At 32.1% G+C, this 21,183-nt stretch overlaps 1 protein-coding gene across 1 annotated transcript; it reads left to right on the top strand.

The window, feature by feature from the left end:
- Nucleotides 1-543: 543 nt before the first annotated feature.
- Nucleotides 544-17,946, top strand: LOC130896164 (collagen and calcium-binding EGF domain-containing protein 1-like). The gene is made up of 9 exons (XM_057804066.1): nt 544-660; nt 2,753-2,949; nt 4,569-4,694; nt 5,805-5,953; nt 9,427-9,668; nt 12,030-12,138; nt 14,976-15,097; nt 16,581-16,750; nt 17,480-17,946. Exons 2-9 carry the CDS (start codon nt 2,792-2,794, stop codon nt 17,775-17,777), a joined length of 1,374 nt encoding a protein of 457 aa, XP_057660049.1. The 5' UTR covers nt 544-660; nt 2,753-2,791; the 3' UTR covers nt 17,778-17,946.
- The last annotated feature ends 3,237 nt before the right edge of the window (nt 17,947-21,183 follow it).

The following is a 21,183-nucleotide window of genomic DNA, read 5'->3' as shown; positions in this document are numbered from 1 at the left end:
ATCTGTTGATCATTTAGTGTCCTTTATTCTAACCTTCATTAACGTATCGTATCGGATTACTTAATTTTTGTCCTATACTGATATGACTGTCAAGATACATTAATTTACCTACTAAACTTCAATTTAAAACAATTGTTTTCGTTAAAATTTATTGTACACTGACCGCTTCTAGTGGAAACTAACGTCATAGTTAAGCGATTCCAAGTGTCTCTTAACATTAATGTATCAAATCACTTACTTTCATCTTATATTGATGTGATTCTAGCGATCTTGAATTATAATTGAAAGGTTGGGGTTCTTAATAGTTTGGCAATTTCATCCATACATTATCAAAAATCAAGATCAGTATATCAGTCGTTCTGAGTGAAACACTGATGTCATGTTGCTCTAACTGTAACATATAGTATCTCCTAAAATCTTCCTAAATGACTGCAGTACATGTAAATTCATACATTTATCGTATAATAATACCAGAAATCACCAATATAGATGTTTGACATTCTCAATTAATTAAGCAAATATTAAGTAATTGAAACAATATTCAAGTATAAAGAGTAGTAGCATTTTACTTTCCAAAGACGATGCTCTAATTTAAACAACTATGTTATTGTTCAGTCAATTAGAGTTTTTATAGTTGTACAGTGTGACAGTGAGAAAAACGTAAGTAAAAACTGGCTACATTGAATAAAAAAAGGATGAATTTATTTTCAGATACATATTGTTTCTGTAATGAATTATATATGAATCAGCGAAAATTTTTTTTGTTTTGTGATTAGTTTGATGTTATCTATATTTTTTATTACAGAATTGATACTTTATGAAATAACGTAGAATCATATTATATTCGATGATCAATAACCATAACCCAGTTTTCAACGGTTGCATCACTGTTGAGATAAATAATCGATTTTAGTAATATCCTTACAATCCCAAGAATCTTAGTATTTTTTTACATATTGAGCTTCAGGTTTTGGTCCCTTTGATTGCAATTAGTAATGAAGTTCTCAATAAAGAAGGATTAGAGTTGAAGATCGGACTAAATTTTTCGTATTATCATTCAATTTTGTTTAGTAATGCATGTTAAACATAATATAATTTTTTTCATGAATACCCTTATCAATGAAATTGTAAAACGTCCCAGAAAGTTTGTATTTTGATTTTATAATACCTCCATCCAACAAATTCCAATCATACATAGTAATGGGCTAAAGTTAGATGTATAAATAGCTAATGTTGCACCCATGTTGTCGCTCTCGTTGGCGTTAGGTTCGAGTTCACGTTGGCTAGGCGCTGGAACGCGAGCGCGGCGTTTATGTTTATGAATCATACTTAGTAATCTGTTTAATTTATGTTGAGCTAGAATGAGCGCGCCAACGCGGGCGCGAGCGTGAAAATAAAATTAAGAACTTTCACGCTCGCACCTGCGTTGGCGCCCTCGTTTGCGTGCAACAAAAGTTAAAGAGATCACTAAGTGTGATTTATAAACACAAACGGCAGCGCTGGCGTTCCAACACCTAGTCAACGGGAAGTCGAGCGTAACGCCAACGAGACCGACAGCACGGGCGCGAACGCAAGAGTTTATAAATCCAACTTAAAAGTCTAGTAATTGACTTTATATTCTAAATGAAAGTTCATTATAAAATAAAGAAATTCTTTCAAAAATTGTATTAAATCTAAAACTAGTTTATAATCAAGAGGAACAAGAAGTTAAATGGAAAATTAGTTTTTTTCTTATTTCGGGTTTTCAACAATTTTAATCAGATGTTTTCATGAAATGTTAAAGATCCGTAGCATAATTTTTATGGATGGCAAGATATCTTGGGTCTAATTATTGTGACCTACAAGCTAAATTAAAGTTTTCTAATCACTCTAAAAACTCTTCACCAGCATCAAAGACACTACAAGTTTCCCTTTTTGTTAGCTCGAAAGACAAACTAAGTGTAGTTTCAAAATTGTGTCTGTAGATGAAAATCTTGACCATATGAATAAGAATCTATAATTTTCTTTCTATTTGTTGATATTGCCACCAATACCATCAATTTACAACTGACAAAATGATATAACATTACTTCAAATATTGTTCTTACTTTATTGTAAATTATCTGGTAAAGTGATACTTATAATATTTTTATCCTTGTCGGACTCACCTCATTTGATTAGCTTTATTTGCCTCTTTTTTTCTATACCAGGTGCATTGTATTGTTGTAAGGTATTACATTTTCTCATCTTCTTCTGTGAGATTGATATTTAGTGCTTTGAGCCATATTTACCTTGTGATTAGTCAAGTGAATAAAAGGCATACCGCCTATCCGAACAAATATTACAGAGGAAAACTAGTGTTGTTTGATTTATTCATACCTATATTAACTTTCCGGATGTGACGACAGTGGTGAAAAATAATTAACTCATAACTCGTAAAGGACTTGAATGTTTGCCTGTACTTCTCTCAAGACAATTTTGAAGTACGTTGACGATTACAGGAAATCAGTTATTTGTTTGGGGAGTTGGAGATTTATATCGAATAAATAAACCTTATTACAACCACTTCTCAGCCTAAATTTGTAGAGTTCCTTTCCTTTATTCCTTTTTAATCATCACGGTCAGTGTTGTTTCGAGAGCTCGGAAAATATATTGAAGTTAGTCCACTTTGGTATTTCCTTGCCACGTTCCCAATAAATTGATAGTTTTTAAAAGAAAGACAAATTTTGACGTTTCGACTTTTCTTTAAGTCTTTGAATTTTCTAATTTTCAGGTCGACAACAATTATTAGAGCTGATTTTTCATAAAAGTTATGATACGTACCATTTTATTGAGTCCTAAGAAACTATTTGTTCCAGTAGCCTTTATTGTTCTAATCATTATATTACCTGGATGGAATGATGAAATAACAGAACTACCTGAACATGGATTATACTTAGACAATTTATACGATATAGAGCTAGGCGAAAGGTAAATCGTAAATCTAGACACTCCAGTTTATTACGAGATTTTCTAAACTTCTCTAAAAAGTATTTGATGCTAAAACGGAAAGATTTAGTTTTATATTCGAAAAGCAGTTCAAGGTATTCTGAAAAACCTCATTTGTAGTATTGTGAAACGTTCATTTGTAGCATGTTGTACATTAACTTTTTGAGAATATTGTCAAAATTTTTCAAACTACATTCATAAATATACAAAAATTCGTCCATTTGGCAATGAATCTGTTTCCTTCAATCTTTCAATTTACTATCTTTATATGTTCACTTCATCTATCTCACTGCATGTTCTTCTAATTGTCTCGCTTTGGTCCCTGTTGATCAAATGTCTCAATCACACCCGTCCTTTCATTGCCTCATAAATTTTGGCGTTTGTTTCATTTTGAATGTGTTTATTGCATCAAATTTAATTGTTGAGACACTCTAGTGGCCGTTTTGGTGTGTTTGCGAACTTGGCTTCGGTGTCTACATTTCCGTAACCATGTCCAGTTATTTGAATTGCAAACCGTTCGTTTTTAGATGTTGATATATCCTCATGTCGAGCGATTTGGCTGCCTGATTGAACGTTTTTAAAAACCTCTATATGTTTTCTCCATTTTCTGCGATAAGGCTCGCAAACTTTATCGCCTATCCGGTACCCAATCAGAGCATGCAATTTCGTCCATGATTATATTAAAAAGAAATGGGATTAAGGAGTCTCCTTGTCAAATACCCTGCTTTACCAGGTATTAGACAAGACATTAATTCGATAAGCTAATTATAAATGCTGACGCGAATATGGTTCGTCTGGAATATGTTTTAAATTTGTAAAGAAACTTTCTCATGTAAATACGATATATAATGTCCTGGAGTTGAATGCGTTCGATTACTTTTTCTAGGTTTCTGAACCGTAAATAAATTTGTTGGATCTAATGTTTCTTATCAACCTACTGACAAAAACTATTCTTACCGATAATATTAATATTAATGCGTAACTTACCGGGAATTTTTAGAGTGGACATGTTCTTATGAATCAAATTGCCATATACAACTTTTCCAATTTATTTCAGAAGCGCGTTTGTGATACAAAACTGGCCAGCATTTTTCCTTTTATCTAACTTCTTCTCAAATGATTCTTCTATTCGCCATCAACTCATTAGTTCATAATAACTATGGTATGTTTTTTCTGTCTCCGGAGTAATCTATGAAACATTAATGCAAAGCTCTTGTTCGGGAGTTGTCTACGTGAGATATGGCTGCCATGGACTTGTTTTTGTTCGCAATTAAGCCCGGTGAATATTTTCCTGCAGTCGAAGCGCGGTCAACGAGTGTACAATTGAAAGTTCTGTTCGGTTAGGTTCTGTCTGCAGTGAAGACTATACGTAATAGTTTATATTCATATCTTCTATAATTTAGCCTTTGCCTATGAGCTATCAAATATCCTGGAGTGTTCTTGAATATTCAATTAATGTTATAAATTGAAAACTCACAATAATTTTCTATGGCCTTGGATTCATCGTAAAAGCTGTATTAGTAATACTCTCTAATGATGAGTTTAGAGAAAAATTTGATGTTTTTTCGTCTCAATTTGAGAAATCGAAATTTATTTTCTAGTACAGACACATTGACCTGTCCGTCAACTAATGTAATAACTACAAAATATAAATGTAACGAAAAAGGACAGTGGGTAGATTGTCTTCGAAGACATTGCTGCCCCGATTATGTGTATATTTCAGGCAGGTGAGTTTGTTTAAATAAAAGTATATGCTTAAGTATGATTTTCGCATGATATTTGAAGGGAAACTGGCATGCTCAAGTTAGATTGTAGAAATTGGATTATATATTCCGAGATAACTATTCGTGTCGTTTATATCCTTTGATAAACAATAGTTGAATGCCTTTATTGAACTATTATCGAGTAATTACTTTTTTGGACTGATTCTGTTTCCCTTTGAAGGTGGAGTTAATGACAATATTTTCACTTTTCTAAAGTAACTAGCAGTCCGAAAGGTATCTGGTGAAAATTGTCTTAACGTATCCTATGCACTTAATAATATAATTTTGATAAAATGAATATTATTTTTTTATCGTTTCCCACACAATTTCTTGTCGCCAAATTGTTTTATTATGAAATTAAATTTAATGATGTTTACATTCTAACAAAGAAGTAAAATTATTCTTTTTTATAAGAAATGCGGAATCGCAACAAAGCGTCAACAATGGAATTTTAGAATAGTAATTTAAATGAAATATGTCTGGAAGTAGCTTAAATAGAAGTTCTAGTCAACTAGGCAATTAGTAAATTAATTTAAAAATATGTCATTGAATAACTGGCTAAGTTTAGTGAAAATAGTTTCGTTTGTAACCAAAGATATCACAACATTTTGGATAAAGCGGCACAAGCAGACAAGAAGTTTTAGACATTTTCACTGCTAAACTCTCTACATCACTTCGTGTCGGATGCCAAATGGAAATATTTCACGAAATGCTGTGGAAAGTATTACAGTTGAATTAACTTCACAGTAACTACAGAAAGTGAAAGTTTGGGAAGGTATCCTTTGTAATAGGGTCTTTATTTATTGAATAAAATCGAATTGCTGAGCGCACTTGAATTTGTTTCTTCTAATTATTGATCTCTTTGAAAGTACTAATATAAGTAATATATTATTTGATATTTTCGTAAACAAGTACATTTCGATAAATGTGAGTGAAGGTTAGGACTTAATCATTAGCTATTTCTAGTATGGAATTTTACAATTTTACTATTTCTTCACTTATTTTTGAATTTTACTATTTATGTTTAAAATATGAATAATATTTCGATTTAATAGTTTCATTCTAATATTTCAGATGTCTACATAAAAGTCAAGATCTCTGTTCTTTGAATGTGTGTGAGCAGCGTTGCACAATTTATTTGCAAAGAATTATCTGTACATGTCATCATGGATATAAATTTAGTCCCGAGAATCAGAGAAATAATAAAAAGCCCGTTTGTTTAGGTAATATTTTGTATATTTAGATAGTATATCACATACCAAGGAAAAAAGTAGGGCATTCTTGCCCGCGAGCACGCTACTTTACTCTCATGGTGTTTATACGCTTTGTTCTCACTGCAGGATATAAAGTTCGCTATTTTGCTACAATATAAATTAATTATATCTTTTCTCATACTTCTCTTTAGCTTTAGTAGGCGTAGTATAGTCGTGTTTTAAGTTACCTTGACACTTTGAAGGTCCAATCGTTGCTAGGTTACTTGATGGATAATTGAATTTGCCTCATGCACGCGAATGTGATCCAAAGAGGACGATGCATTTTAGTTCTGCACACAGGGATCGAGAAGCGAATTTTTAATTCTACAGCGAGAATAAATACTTGTTATTTGTTACCTATTCATTGAGCTGAAATAATGTTTCCTAATGTTCAGTATATATATTATTAGTGTACTAGATTTTAGATTTTAGAAAAATCGATCGAATATAATCGACCAGCTTTCATGTGTTTCATTGACTTGCAGAAGGCCTTCGATCGAATACAATTAAAAGACATAATACACCTTCTTTATGATAGACAGATACCATATAATGTCATTAAAATAATCGAAAATATATACTCAAAAAATACAATCCAAGCAAAAATAAATGATGTCCTAACTGAACAGATACCTGCAAATAGGGGCATTAGGCAAGGGGACTCTCTCAGTCCGCTCCTATTTAACATAGTGATGGATGAAATCATAAAACAAGTACGCAAACTAAGAGGATACAAAATGGGAAATAAAGAAGTCAAAATCCTGTGCTATGCAGACGATGCGGTACTGTTGGCGGAGAACGAGGACGATCTGCAAAGGCTACTGTACCAATTTAACAAAACAGCAAAAAAATTCAATATGATAATATCAGCGGCAAAGACAAAATCAATGATTACTTCCAAGACACCGATCAGATGTAAGCCTTTGGTGGATAACAAAATAATACACCAGGAAATGAAATTTAAATATCTGGGAATCGAAATATCTGGACAAGAGCTACAAGAGCCTCAAGAGCAGCAGCATACCTAAATGACACAATCTGACGAAATAAATACATTCGAACTGAAGCAAAAGCTCGCATTTACAAGACCGCAATCAGACCTATATTATCCTATGCAGCAGAGACCCGACCTGAGACCTCTAAAACGAAACGGATATTGGAGACTACAGAAATGAAAATAGTTCGAAGAATAGCGGGAAGAACACTACTGGATAGAGAAAGGAGGGAAAACATAAGACGAACATGCGGGATAGATAACATCAATGACTGGGTACTGGATAGAAAGATAAAATGGAATGAGCACATTGATCGCATGACGGAAGAACGAATTGTGAAAATATCAAGGGACAAATCACCAGCAGGACAAAGAAGCCTTGGAAGACCTAGGAAAAGATGGAGTGACAACCTCCCAGGTGACTGAGCAGAGGCAATGACGTGAAGAAAAACAGGCAATGATGCCTATACACAGCAGGAAGAAGAAGAAGAAGATTTTAGACTATAGAATATAATTACAGATCTTCAAAATTTATTGAAGCTTGACAATGCCGCTCCGCTATTTATCATATTTAGGTAAAGCCTGCCCTTAGACTACGCAGTACCAGGGTCTGTTACTTTGTCTGAGAAAGTGGCAGAACACCGAGAAGAAATAACGTCATAATTAGCTATATACGATTCTATATTTCATTGGCTGCTTTTAATGATTCTAAAAGAATCGTAAAGCATGCTTTTATGGATTGAACATGATTTGTGTTTCTGTTATACGATTCGACTAACAATTTTGATTATCTCTATTTAAAAAGAAACAAAAATTACTTCTATTCTTTTCGGAGAACCGATTCTTTGAACTATTTATTTCCCATTTTTAAGAAAGCGATCCAAAAATCCTTAACGGTTGATGTTAGTCCCAATCGATGTTTTGCCACTTTCCTTTTACCAAGGAGAATAGGAAGAGTAGCTGTCCATTTAACTATGTTTATGGTCAAAGGTCAAATCAAAATGAATAGAGTTCTTCTGAAACTATGATCAAGTTAACCCGATTACGATCTGAATGTTCACTGCGGCTTACAAACTGATGGAATTAATCGGGTCACAGCCATTTGGTATGGAAGTGGGTATTTGTCGATGGGATCAGCTGTCGGGTTGTTTTAGTTGTTTTTGATTTGTAGAACTTTGAAAATTTTTCTTATATGGCTATAATAAAGGTTTGCGGTATTTGTAATTTTTGTTCCTTTAACATAAAAATAGTTTATTAGGATTTAAATTTACTGGAAATCCGTAGCAGATGGATTTGGGCCTAGTAGCAATTATTGGAATTTGAACGAAAGTCTTGATTTTTAAATTTGAAATTTCCATCGAAAATCGAGTGCGCCTTTAATTATCATTAAAAACCTAGTTGCTTCTCATCTACCCTCTGTTTTTCACACCTAATGCATATCCTTACATTACAACTACAAGAAGTATTACAGTTATTGTTAATTCAGTTCCGATCAGTTTATTATTAGTTTTCTTTAGCTTGAGACTACACCTACTCATATTATGCTTTTCTAAATGTGAATTTAATGTTATTCGAATACTAATTACCTTTTTTTTTATTTTAATGTGGTAGCCGTTCCCACGTAGAGAAAAAATCAGTTACATGATAACAGATAACATCAAATTTTGAGGAGCAGTGTTCTTATAAAGTTTTACTATTTAGATATAAATTTGTCGTATATATTATTTCAAATGAAAAGCGAATATTTTAATTGTCATATGAAAGGAAACTGTTTATAGCAAATACTCAATAATGCTCTTATGCGACGTCGTTTGTTTGTTTACTCTTTTTATATAATATTTCCTGATTCAGAAAAATATTTGTGCCTGATCTGCAATAAAATCAAAGGAATTATTTATTTAATTTAACAAATCCTCAGCAGTATCGATTACTTATATATATATATATATATATATATATATATATATATATATATATATATATATATATATATATATATATATATATATATATATATATATATATATATATATATATAGAAGATTGTTGTCCTCAAAAAATAAGAATATGAAGGTACACTCGTATCACGAAATTGGTTAAGGGTCTCATCTGCATCAACCCTATATCACGTCTTATAAAAAGTAGCAATGATCCTCTCAAAGCTGTTCAAGTATACCTGCCTTACAAAATCTTGTCTAAATCGGCACAAAGAAAGAATATTTCATTCACATGAAAAGTTTTGGAAATTTCAGTCACTCCAGTGCCGTAGGATGTAGCAAGATAAACCCCCTTTGCCGATTCCGTACGTTTCTTGCAAGGGGCACATATCACTTATTGGCTCTAGATTTTCTAGCTGTAATATTAACACTTTTTGATGAGTTGCCCTGCATTTTTATGCTCCGCTCATGTTGAATAAATTATTGTTAAACATTCCTTTATACATTTTCAGATATTGATGAATGTCTAGATAATAATGGAGGTTGTCAACAAATTTGTATAAATGAACTGGGCAGTTATAGATGCGATTGTAACCAAGGATTCAAAATAAGGAATGATAACAGGACATGCATTCCTGAAAGCCCTGATAATAATTTAGATCCATCACAACAAGCTGTCTATATGGATGTGTGCTATGCTAATTGTGACAGTGTGGTTAAGTTACAGAATCAGTTGGATTTATTATATGAAAAGGTAGGTTATTGAAGGGAATTTCTGGTAATATAACTGACAAAATGTTTTTCCGATCAAAAATATTTTGTTGTTTTATAGGAGCGATATCTTTCATTGCAAAACTTTTTGAAATATTCATAATAGAATTGTCATATTTAACATTTGATCTAAATAAATTACTATGCTATGAATCAATTTTTCTGCCTTCTTTTTTTATGTACGAATTTATTTGGTCAAATTTATTCAATCAAAAAATTATATGAGGTTATATTAGGATGGATTAGGAAATAAACGTTTTGACATTTATGTGCAAGTTAACCTCCAACACGAATCCAAAATAGAAAGTTTCCAATTTTAATTGGGTCATACAATAATTGTATGATGTGACAAATAACCCTTAGGTTTCACGATTCTGCTTAGATATCTTTAAAATGGATTGCAGATTTTGACAATTTTTCTTGTGCGTATCTAGACTTGACCACCACAAAGGTTTCAACTCACCAGAGCTTACTTCTCTTGTTAATATATCACGTACAACGTGATTCTGAACAAATGTACAAGAAACAAAGTTTTTATCCAGGATACGCAAATTCCTTAAGTATCTATTCCATAAGAATAATTTAGAAATCGTTGCCTTCATAAATAAGGCCACTTTTCGAAATAGCTCGGAGTTGTGCTGAACAAAGTTCCAGTCTGAGTACAATGACAGTTTTCGAGATGGATACTTTGGTTTTTGCACATACATTTCTATCAACACTACGAACATACAATCGTAAAATCTATCTAGATCTGACAGTAAGGAGTGACTCCAATAGGTTTTTATTGTCTATAGCGTTTATAAGATTATTTTTGGAATAATAATAGGAGGCTCCAAAAGCCCGAAGTTTTGAAGAAAGGTGACTTATGTAGATTTGAGTAACTCCCAAAGTTTGTGACTTGCATATATTCAAGAAAAGTTCGCTATTAGATGTCCACTATGGAAACAACCTGACAAAAGCTGTACATAATAGGGACTTTTCAAGGCTAATTTTAGTATGATTGTTATGAGGAGTCTACGAGAAACTATCTATTTTTAATGTCAGCATATGCAATGACTTGGTATTGACGTTTATGGTAGAATTTATTATGAATAGTAGGACAAACGAATTGCACAACAATTCGGAATACACTTTTTCAAGACGACCAATCGAAGACAACATGCAATGTAGTGGTTTGATTGTTTTCCTAAAATACTTTGTGATGGGGTAAAACATATGATATTTCGGAGGTGGCCAATCTTTGCAATTGCGACCTAATTGTATTTGTCGAATTGTTTGTTGACGATTATTTTATTATCATTAATATCCCCATCTGTTGCAGTATTTCATTGGAATGAATAATTGTAATAGTATATAATAAAACCTTCCCACCTTTCAAATTTTTAAAAAATAATTATTCCAATTGTTTTCTTTCTGCCCATTGAAGATTTGTAGTTTGCTCATATACATTCATTAATTCGATTCACTCCTTTATATCCTGACTACATTAAAAAACTACGAATGGTTTTTTTGAATGAATTAGTTTTTCTTTCATAGCGGACTGTTTTTTACTGTACTTTAGATTTGATTTCGTCAATCGACTACGTTTTGGACCTTTCAGGCATTTTAAATCCAAAAAAAAAACCAGAAGAATATAGGAATAGGCAAATTATTATAAGATGATATGATTTGCTTCAAAAGGATAAAGGAATCGGAACCTACTTACAGTTTTACTTGCTTTCTTCTTCAATATCTTGCAGTGCCGGTGATGATTGGTTAATGCTACTGTATTGCCATTGGTTTCCATTTTAGGTTGATGTTTGTGTCCAAACTTTTCTCAAACATTGAAGTTGTCAACTATACATATCTGCCGGGTTGCTAATAATGATACGGAATAGTGGATTTATACGAAATTTATTAAATCTCTCACAAATTCATAAGGATCCCTAACGATTAATAACATTTTGACCTTAAAAGCAAATAGAAAAGTGCAAAAAGTGTACAGCTTCGTTCGATAGATTGACTAATGAAGGACTTAAAATCTCGTATGCAAACCATTTTAATTAAATTAAAGGAAATATTTCGTCACCTTACTTGATAATTACGATAAAGTAGAACAGAAAGTTGCCTTACAACAATGCTCCAAGCCATGGATTTGATTTGGGATAAGTGCGTTGTTAGCCAAGGGTAGAACTTTGAAGAGAATTGACTATAGTTTTGTATGACATTTCAGCTTTGTTAAAATGATTGAAATGATTCACAATAATATTTAATATCTTAATATTCTTAAAAATGTATAAATATGTGAGTAGTGGATTTCATGGTAGGACAATGGCTACAATATTTTGAAAAACAAATTTTTCAGGTTGCAGCTTTAAGTACAGCAATAAGGTTATCCAGTTATGCGTCTGGACCACCTGGTCCTGTTGGACCACCAGGACCTCCAGGACCTCCCGGACCTCGTGGTTTTCCAGGTGAAAATATTTCTTTCTTTAATTCGGAGAATCTTTTCGATATTACTTATTTTAAATCAATTAAACTGTTGATGTATGATAGAAATTTTATGCAAAAATGACAACAGCCAATATCCAAATTTAATTACTACAAAGCAACAGCACAACGTTGTATCTGAGGTTCACAGTTGACGTTAAAAAATGGTATCAGATAATAAAATCAAGGGAACTTATAATTATATAGTATTGCTTGATTATATAAACTTCCTCGTAACTTTGATAGTGTAGTTCAGCAAGTCTAAGGCATGTTTGCCAATCAGGGACTATTTTGTTGTCCAGATCTGGTTTTTTCCAAACCTATTAAGACAAAGGAAGAAATGATGTAGTGAATCTCGCTAGCTTTTAATTTCCTAACCATAGTTCCAGAATTACTTAGTAAAAATGATTATAAATATATAAATTTCAAGAAGTAGATTATGCGACTTTTGAATATTTAATTGAAATTTGGTTTAATATTACATCTAGTTATTTTTATTTGTGAATTATCTGATTAAATCTGATTAAATTCTTCTTCCTATTCCATTTTAGGCAGATTGCCTGTTCATTCTTCGCAGCATGCCTATTGCCTCAATTGATGGTAAGATTATCACTCCATATTTTCGTCACCTTTATATACTTCTTCTCTCCAGTGGTGAGTTGTCCGCTCTGCATTTTTACCTTATGTTGTCGCTACGTTCCCTGTCTAGGAGCTTTTTTCCAGTAAGTTTTCGTAAGACTTTCATTTCGCTTGTTTCCAGGAGCCTTTTTGTTTTGTTCTGTATACGTCATTATGGGTCTAATTACAGTTTTGTAGGTTCTTGACTTGGCCTCAATACTTATCTATTTGTTTTTCATATATTGTCGTTCAGACATCCGGCTGCTCTTGCTGCTTTTATTGTTTGTTGCCTTACCTCTGCCTCAATATCACCATATCCGGATAATTTTATATCCAGATATTTGAATTTCATTTCTTGCTGGATTATTTTGTTCTCTACGACCAACTTGTATCTAAGAGGTATTTTTGATGTTATGAAGCTTTTTGTTTTGGAAGTAGAAACCTTCATATTTAGAGATTTTTCTATGCAATTAAAACGATATAGCAGCCTTGGGAAGTCGTCTTCCTTTTCTGCAATCAGCACAGGATTGTAGGTAATATTTGCTTTATTATTTCATCCATAATTATGTTGAAAAGGAGTGGACTCAGTGAGTTGCCCTGTCGTATTCCTCTTTCCACAAGGATTGGTTCGGTGAGCTCTCCGTCGATCTTACCCTGGATTTTGTTCGCGCCGTACAGATTCTTTATGACTTTGATTGAGGTATGAGGTACTTTTTTGTCGTAGAGTAAATGTACAACATCCTCTAACTGAACCCGGTCAAATGCTTTTTGCAGATCTATGAAACACATGTAGGCTGGTTCTTGTATTCGATCGACTTCTCTGCTCTCTGATTGAATTCATACATAATAAAAAGTAATACACTAGGTTTGTTATTGATGGAAACATCGTTATTCAATGAGAAATAGTGTTATAGTGTTTTTTCAAAGTTTTGAAAGATAACAAATACCTATATCAAAAATACTTTATTTTGGTGTAGAGCACTGTACACAAATGTTATCTAAAATTTTATACAGTATTTGATAATTAAATGAAAATAACAAAGTTGAAATCTATCTCCGGTATACCCGGTGTTATATTCAGGACAAAACCACATTTTAGGTCAGCGTCATCTAAAACCTACAACTTCTAATTCCATATTTTTAAAATAACTGAATTCACCATTCGTTTTGATCAAAACGTGCCACACTCTGCATAGCGTATTTACAAATTTGATATTCTCAAAAGTGTAGGAATATAGAGAATAGTGGACCTTCGACGTGAGATAGTCTTAAAATCGGGAAAAGAATTATCTGACAAAACAACAAATAATAAAACATCAAGTAATAGAATGGTAAAACAAAGCTACTAATATATGAAATATCAATGGCATATAAAAATACAAAATAAACTAAGAAACAAGAAGTTAAAGAAATATAAAAAAATGAATATGGCAAAGGAATTTACCAATACACAAAGCTGGGAAGCATTGCTATTCATAGTATGAATAATTATTATTCATAGACTAAAAAAATGTCTTCAAGTGCATGGTTACTAGCTCAAACATTAGGTAGGGGAAATATGTTGTTTTGAATCTTTAATATTTATTGACTAAAAGGGGGTGGGTGCAGCGTTTACTAACAGTTGACCCCAAATGCAATCGTATTACAATTTCACGGGAGTTTTTGTGTTTTTTTTTTACCCTGATATACTCGGAGACAAATTTTTGCACTTTGTCTGCCTTTCAAAAGGCAAAACAATCAATAGTTCATATGTGGAATGATTGGGTTGATTTAATGAGGATTAGAGAAAATGACCGTATTTGACCAAGAAAAAACATTGCAAAAAAATGGAGAAACTTATTCACCTGCCTTAGTATATTGAAAATTCCATGTCTATTTTCTCTAAATGTTTCCAAACAGTTCAAATTGAAAATTTAAATTTCTCTCAAATAGTTTCTTTTCATCAATTAATTGGAAAATCCATAGTTTTTGAATTAAAATATTCAAATAGAACTTCAAAACGGGATTATGACAAAGATTTAGCGGAACCAACATTATTTTAACTTCTTTTATTGCTTGCGCAATTCTAGCATGTAGTTTCTGAGCACCCTGTATATACTGAATATACTCTGTACATTAACATTGAACAAACACCTGGAATATAAATGCACATATAATTTCAGTGTGTATTTGTTTCATTTGGTAATTTTTTTGTATTTTTTAGGTCCAGATATTTCTTCAAATAACATAAATTCAAATTTGGATTATACATATTCAGTTGTAGATGCGTATGTACCGCAAGCAGATAATGATAATACGCAATGTGTGTGCAAACGTGGTCCACAAGTAAGTAGATATTGCATTCAATTTTCAATTATCATGATTGAATACAAATAGTTTTAATGAGTGTTTGTGGCAATATCAATATGTCCACGGATGGGTATTTAATTGCTAGAGTAGTAGTTTGGATATCGATTTATGGATCAAGAAAAAGGTACCTTCTATTCATTTATCGGAAATGCCTTACCAGAAAATAATCATTTTATGTAGGGAAATGAGTCGGATCCTTCTGAGATACCAGACCAAAAATTAACCATTCATAAGCACTTCCAACTACATTCGGTTATTCGGAGACCGTTGAGTTCCGGAAAATACGCAAAAGTAATTGATGGTCCACAGATAGAATATTTATACCTACATTTTTTCGAACAGTACTATTAAATGAATGGGTATACAAAGGGAAAAAGAAATTTCCGAATGTTTCCCGAAGGGGTTATCTGATTTATATATTATGAAACTCGTAGTTTGATTTTCAGCAGATTTATTGTTTTATGAACCATTATTTTTTTTAATGAAACTACAATTCAAATTTCTATGAAAACCTGGTTAAGGTATGCGAGGACGTCATAAGACATGATAGATTCTCAATTATTGGATATATGAATGGAAAAATAGGAAAAGAAGACTACTTAAGCAGTGTGGCAGGAAAACACACCCTGCACGAAACAACTAACAATAATCGAGGGCGAATATGTAATCTAGCAGAGGAATTCAACATGTATATTAGTAGCACTAGCTTTGAATATAAGGAAGAACATAAAATTACGTGGATGATACCAGGAAGAACCAAGGGAAACCAAATAGATCACGTCTTAATAACAGGTGTGGAGACTGATCATCACTTTGTAATAATCAAAATTAAATTAAGAATGGTAAGTATAGTGAACAAGACGATAAAAAGCAGAAAATGGAATGTGCAGAAACTACAGAAGAGTAAAGGAAAAGATACTATTGAGGAATGGGAAGAGAGTAAGAAAAGTGTTAAAAATTCAACGCAGAAAGTCATTGCTACAAAATATATTAGAAAAAATAATGATTGGTATGACATGGAATGTACGATAAAAAAAGAAGCCAGGTGATTTTTGATATTATTCGGCAATCTTAATTAATTACTCCCCAGACGATGAATACATAAATATTCTATTGAAGTTAGTCCACTTTGGTGTTTCCTTGCCACGTTCCCAATAAAAACAAATCAGCAACAGGTGACCACTCTCTTATTTCCGATAAATGATAATTACATTGGTGAAACATCAACATTGGAAAGAAATGCTGATCAATCGAATAACTATTGTCCCAGCTCACAATTGTTGGAAGACGTTGCTGCCAAATGTTGATCTTTGCAAAAATAGTCATGATTTGACTAAACTTGTGTTACCTTCTATGTTATTACTCAAATCATGCTATTTATCGATAGTAGTTATATTAAAATAACCAGAATCGTATCAATACAATAAACCATAGAATTTATCTAATTATCTCATTTTAGGGTCAAATTGGGGCGCCTGGTGCGCAAGGACCAAAAGGAGACCGAGGTGACAGAGGTCCCAAAGGTCCAAGAGGTGAACGATGGTCAATCGATTTTTTTTTGTTAATGCTTGCCGATTTGAAGCATGATATTGTTCATGTGCAAAATAAAGTTTTCATCAATGGTGAAACGTGAGTTTTCGTAGCCTTGTTGAAATAACTACGCTATACTAAAATTAATGTGACAATAACCTTCACAGAACTATGCGAGGTTCAAATATACATAAAGTTTTGCCAGTATTTTTTCGCATAATTTTATTTTAATTCGACTTTGCTATGCACGTTATTAGTAAAAACGTTATAGACTTACATTATGAAGATGTAATCAGTGACATTTCCATATTATGAGCAATATCAAAATTTTAACTTTGACATATTCACAAATGGAAACAGTTTTTCTTTTAATCTTATCCTAAGACAAACTGTTTACGAATAATACAAATATTGTTTGACTACTTAAGTTAACATAAAAATTATTAGCTATTTTGACGAAAGAATATTGTGGCCTGTCGAGATGTCACAGTTCATCCTACCCGAAATTGTCTTTTGTGATGATAATACTGAAATAACAGCCGCCAAACACACTTTTTCTTCATGTTATTTTCATGCAAATATTATCACTTCATTATTGATGGCTTTAGGATCAATAAAAAATTGGTAAATGAAATGTTTCTTCTGGGTGCACCACACAATATGTTATGAAAATAAAAATAAACTTCAGCTATTTGATACCAGAAATATATATATTCGAGTTCCATACGATGTTTATATGAATGATGAATTTTATAAATAATTGATTCATTTTCTTTTACTATTGCTATAATGATTAAACCGAAATGTAAAAGGATTTATACGTTTCAGTCCACCAAAATTCGATTTTGATACTGCTCTACTGAAAAAAAGATCCAGAGATAAGCATCAATTTATTCATCACAAAAAGGTGTTAGAAGGAATTGTCAAACCACCTATAACTAATAGCAAAAATTCGAATACAATTTCCTTCGAAACTAGCACACTCATACCTACACAACAGAATAACGATGATATTGAAGAGTTCAAAGATGATGTTGCTGAAGAACATCTCAAATATGAAGTCTCCAGCAGTGATATTGATGACTACGACGACTTTGACGAAATGACGGATGAAGATTACATGTGATCTAATATTGATCAATAGATATACTTAGTTTAATTTTCCTTGATATTTACTCGAATTATAAATTTTGAACATATATGAGAATGATGATGCTTACAATTTTAATAGCTAATCTGAATACAAAACGATTTGATTATTGTTATTATCAAGTTTAATAAAAACATTGATAATTTGCGCATGTTTTAAATAACTCCTTATGCTTTTCCTCATTCCATATTCCTATATAAATAATTAATTTTGCTTCCAGATTTACTTGAAAAACTGAAGAATGCATTTAAGGTACAGTTTTAGGAATATATTCAATTAGGAAAGCCATCATAAGGTGTTTTTAATACGACCGTCTATGCAAACATATGTTAGATAGTCTAATTGTATGAGTTGTGATATATTGGTAATATTTGAATTTGAATATTACCACCGGTTTGAGGTACACAAACTTAGTGAATAAATAAACAACAAAACTGAAAAGTGTTATTCATGTTACCATTTGTATGAAATTTTAAATCAATTTTCATGCAAATATCTAATCGATATATATGTTACGTCCCAAGCCCGATCTTGTACGGATTGGAGCTTCGTACAATGAATTTGTACGAAGTCTGATCTGTACAAGCCATTTTGTACGGAGTCGAGATTGGCGGACTTCGGACATAGATGATTGTACGAAGTCGACTCTGTACAACGCTGGTTGTACGGAGTCGGAGTATTGATACTCACTCGGTAATGAGCGCGCTATTAAGATGTTAGTAAACACAAACGTGGTTATTGTGATTGAAAGTATGTTCTCCGGCTAGTTGGCTACCATCTATTGTTAGGTTAGGTTGCGTGTACTACTTCGGAATAACGCGCTCATTACCGAGTGAGTATCGATGCTCCGACTCCGTACAACCAGCGTTGTACAGAGTCGACTTCGTACAATCATCTCTGTCCGAAGTCCGCCAATCTCGACTCCGTACAAAATGGCTTGTACAGATCGGACTTCGTACAAATTCATTGTACGAAGCTCGACTCCGTACAAAATGGCTTGTACAGATCGGACTTCGTACAAATTCATTGTACGAAGATCGACTCCGTACAAGATCGGGCTTGGGACGTAACATATACAATATTAATCAAACAAGGTTCGTTAAGAAATCATTCATGATATTTAAACATAATTAATGACAAAAAATCACCTGTTTTTTGAGAATTTTTCTAATAATTTCAATCTCAAGCGACTGTAGCTTCAGGATTATTAAATGTTTCCGTTTGACTGTTTATTCGTAATTTGTTGAATAATAAACTGACTAGAGAGGCGAATATTCTATACTTCTAATCAACTTATGCAGATGACCCGGTTTATTGAGAAACTTTAAAATAAAATTTTTTCCGAACTTGACAGAAATCGGAATATTAGCAAGTTATGACGATATGTATGTAATTTAGAATAAACTTAATACTATGTTTGATTTATACTCAGACCTGTTGAATGGTAGACAATTACATAATTTTATTATGAAGTAATAATTTTGTAAGTGCTCACAGGACAATTTCCACATTATTTGTCTTGAGGTGTTTGAGCACATTTTTTTATTATCAGCTGAAATGTGTGCTTCCTTTTTATTTGTAATACATTTCAAGAAAAATAAGTCTTTGTCATTATGTGAAATTATATTTTAATTCAATTGGGGTTGCAAATAGGATACTGAAGGTACTAAAATACACATTCTGTGTGGTGGACGACTGCATTTTCTTCCAAGAAATTTAGACGGCATTCGAACTAAAAAATAAAGTTTGTGAATCGAGTGATGATGGTGACTTCAGCTCGTTTGTTCCTTCAGAAAAATCGAGACAAGGAAGTAGCCCGCAGATGACTCTCTAGTGTATCCTCTTGTAAGTCTTTTCGTTTAATTTTCATTTAATTGGCTAACAATTATTCTTAAATTGGTGCTTTCATCATATATTTCTACCATACTATAAGTTTGATTTTTTATACAATTTGCATTTTAAAGTTTCTACATAAATATTAAATTAAATTAGATATCACATTATCGTATGTCAAGGAATTGTGATGGATCCAGATCTCCATAATCTGTAGAACGTAATCCAAATATTAATACCAAGATGAGTACTCAAATTTCTCAAATTGAATTATGTATGGCAAACAATCTAGTATCAACGTATAACGGTTAGTCGAAAGTTGTACCATACTTTTTACGACAGTCTGAAAAATATTGAAGTCTTTTAAGAATCTAAAATAACAATTTATCCAACTCTCTTCTACTGAAGCAAGTTATCAGGTCCAACTAGAGATGTAATTATGAATAAATCTCTTAAAAATTACAAGTCATCAAACAACATGTAGCTTTACATTTTGATAACAGAGACACTATGTATACTAATCAAGCCCTTATAGTATTTGAAGCAGGTCTTTTGAATCCTTACAGCGACCACCATAAATAACTTCCATCTCTTTAACAAGCCATGTACGAACGTGAAGTGTTAGATAATGAAAGATCTCAAATTGATGTCGAAACATATCAAAGAAATCGACCTCCTCCAAAACATAATATTTAGTTTCCTCAATCTTTGAAAAACCAGCCTCCATTTAATATATGATCTCAAAGACCACAACTATCTCAAAATTATAATAGAAGACAATGCAATACACATAATAATAATATAATAATAATCAAAATAATAAATGAAAATCAAAGAATAAATCAAATTATAGACAAACGCATACCCTGGTATTTAAAATTTTCATCGTCAAACTTCTATGAGTAATTACAAACCAGCTCTGATGAGTGTATCTACTGCAAATATCTACAGACCTCAACCAAATTCTTCCGTACAAACATGACCTCCGAATGCAATTATTGAAGAATTATTCATTATTGAAGATATTGACTGAATAAAAAGAACCAAACAACTGAATGCAAAAAATCTTGAATGAAAAGATAAATTTCCAAGAATAGATTTAGTTTATGGATTAGTATATGGAACAACAAAATAAAATTAAACTAAAATATAATAAAATAGCAGACAGAAATAAATGGAACCATAAGTTTGTTTCCCAAAAATCCGAAAAGATTTGCAATCATATGATTACCAATACTGAATCTTTTCAGGTTATCCATGAGGATAGCAAGCCGGCGTTTCAAGTTCAATTGAACACCTAGGCTACATGTTAGGTAGTTTAGGATTAACAAAATATAAAGTTAATGATCATAATTTTAGCGTGAGCATTGAAGAAATTGAAAACTGATATAGTAAATTAGTTTGTAATCAAATTCATTCAGCCAGTAGAATTATTTTCAAAAGAAATGATTAAACTTAAAATGTGTGCCCGATCAAATAAACTGATTAAATATGTTTAATGAATAGCTTCGGTACAATAATAAAATACGTTTCAGAAAATCTCCATTAA

This window comes from Diorhabda carinulata, chromosome 7 (genome assembly GCF_026250575.1).
Source record: "Diorhabda carinulata isolate Delta chromosome 7, icDioCari1.1, whole genome shotgun sequence".
NCBI classification, from domain to species: domain Eukaryota; kingdom Metazoa; phylum Arthropoda; class Insecta; order Coleoptera; family Chrysomelidae; genus Diorhabda; species Diorhabda carinulata.
Note: the sequence above shows the minus strand (reverse complement) of the source record. Positions and strands in the feature narration are given on the sequence as shown.

Bases quoted from the DNA above. Each gene is read 5' to 3' on its own strand.
- LOC130896164 (XM_057804066.1), top strand. From the start codon at position 2,792: ATGATACGTACCATTTTATTGAGTCCTAAGAAACTATTTGTTCCAGTA. The intron at 5,954-9,426 runs GTAATATTTTGT...ATACATTTTCAG, and splicing joins TAAAAAGCCCGTTTGTTTAG to ATATTGATGAATGTCTAGAT. The intron at 12,139-14,975 runs GTGAAAATATTT...TGTATTTTTTAG, and splicing joins CGGACCTCGTGGTTTTCCAG to GTCCAGATATTTCTTCAAAT.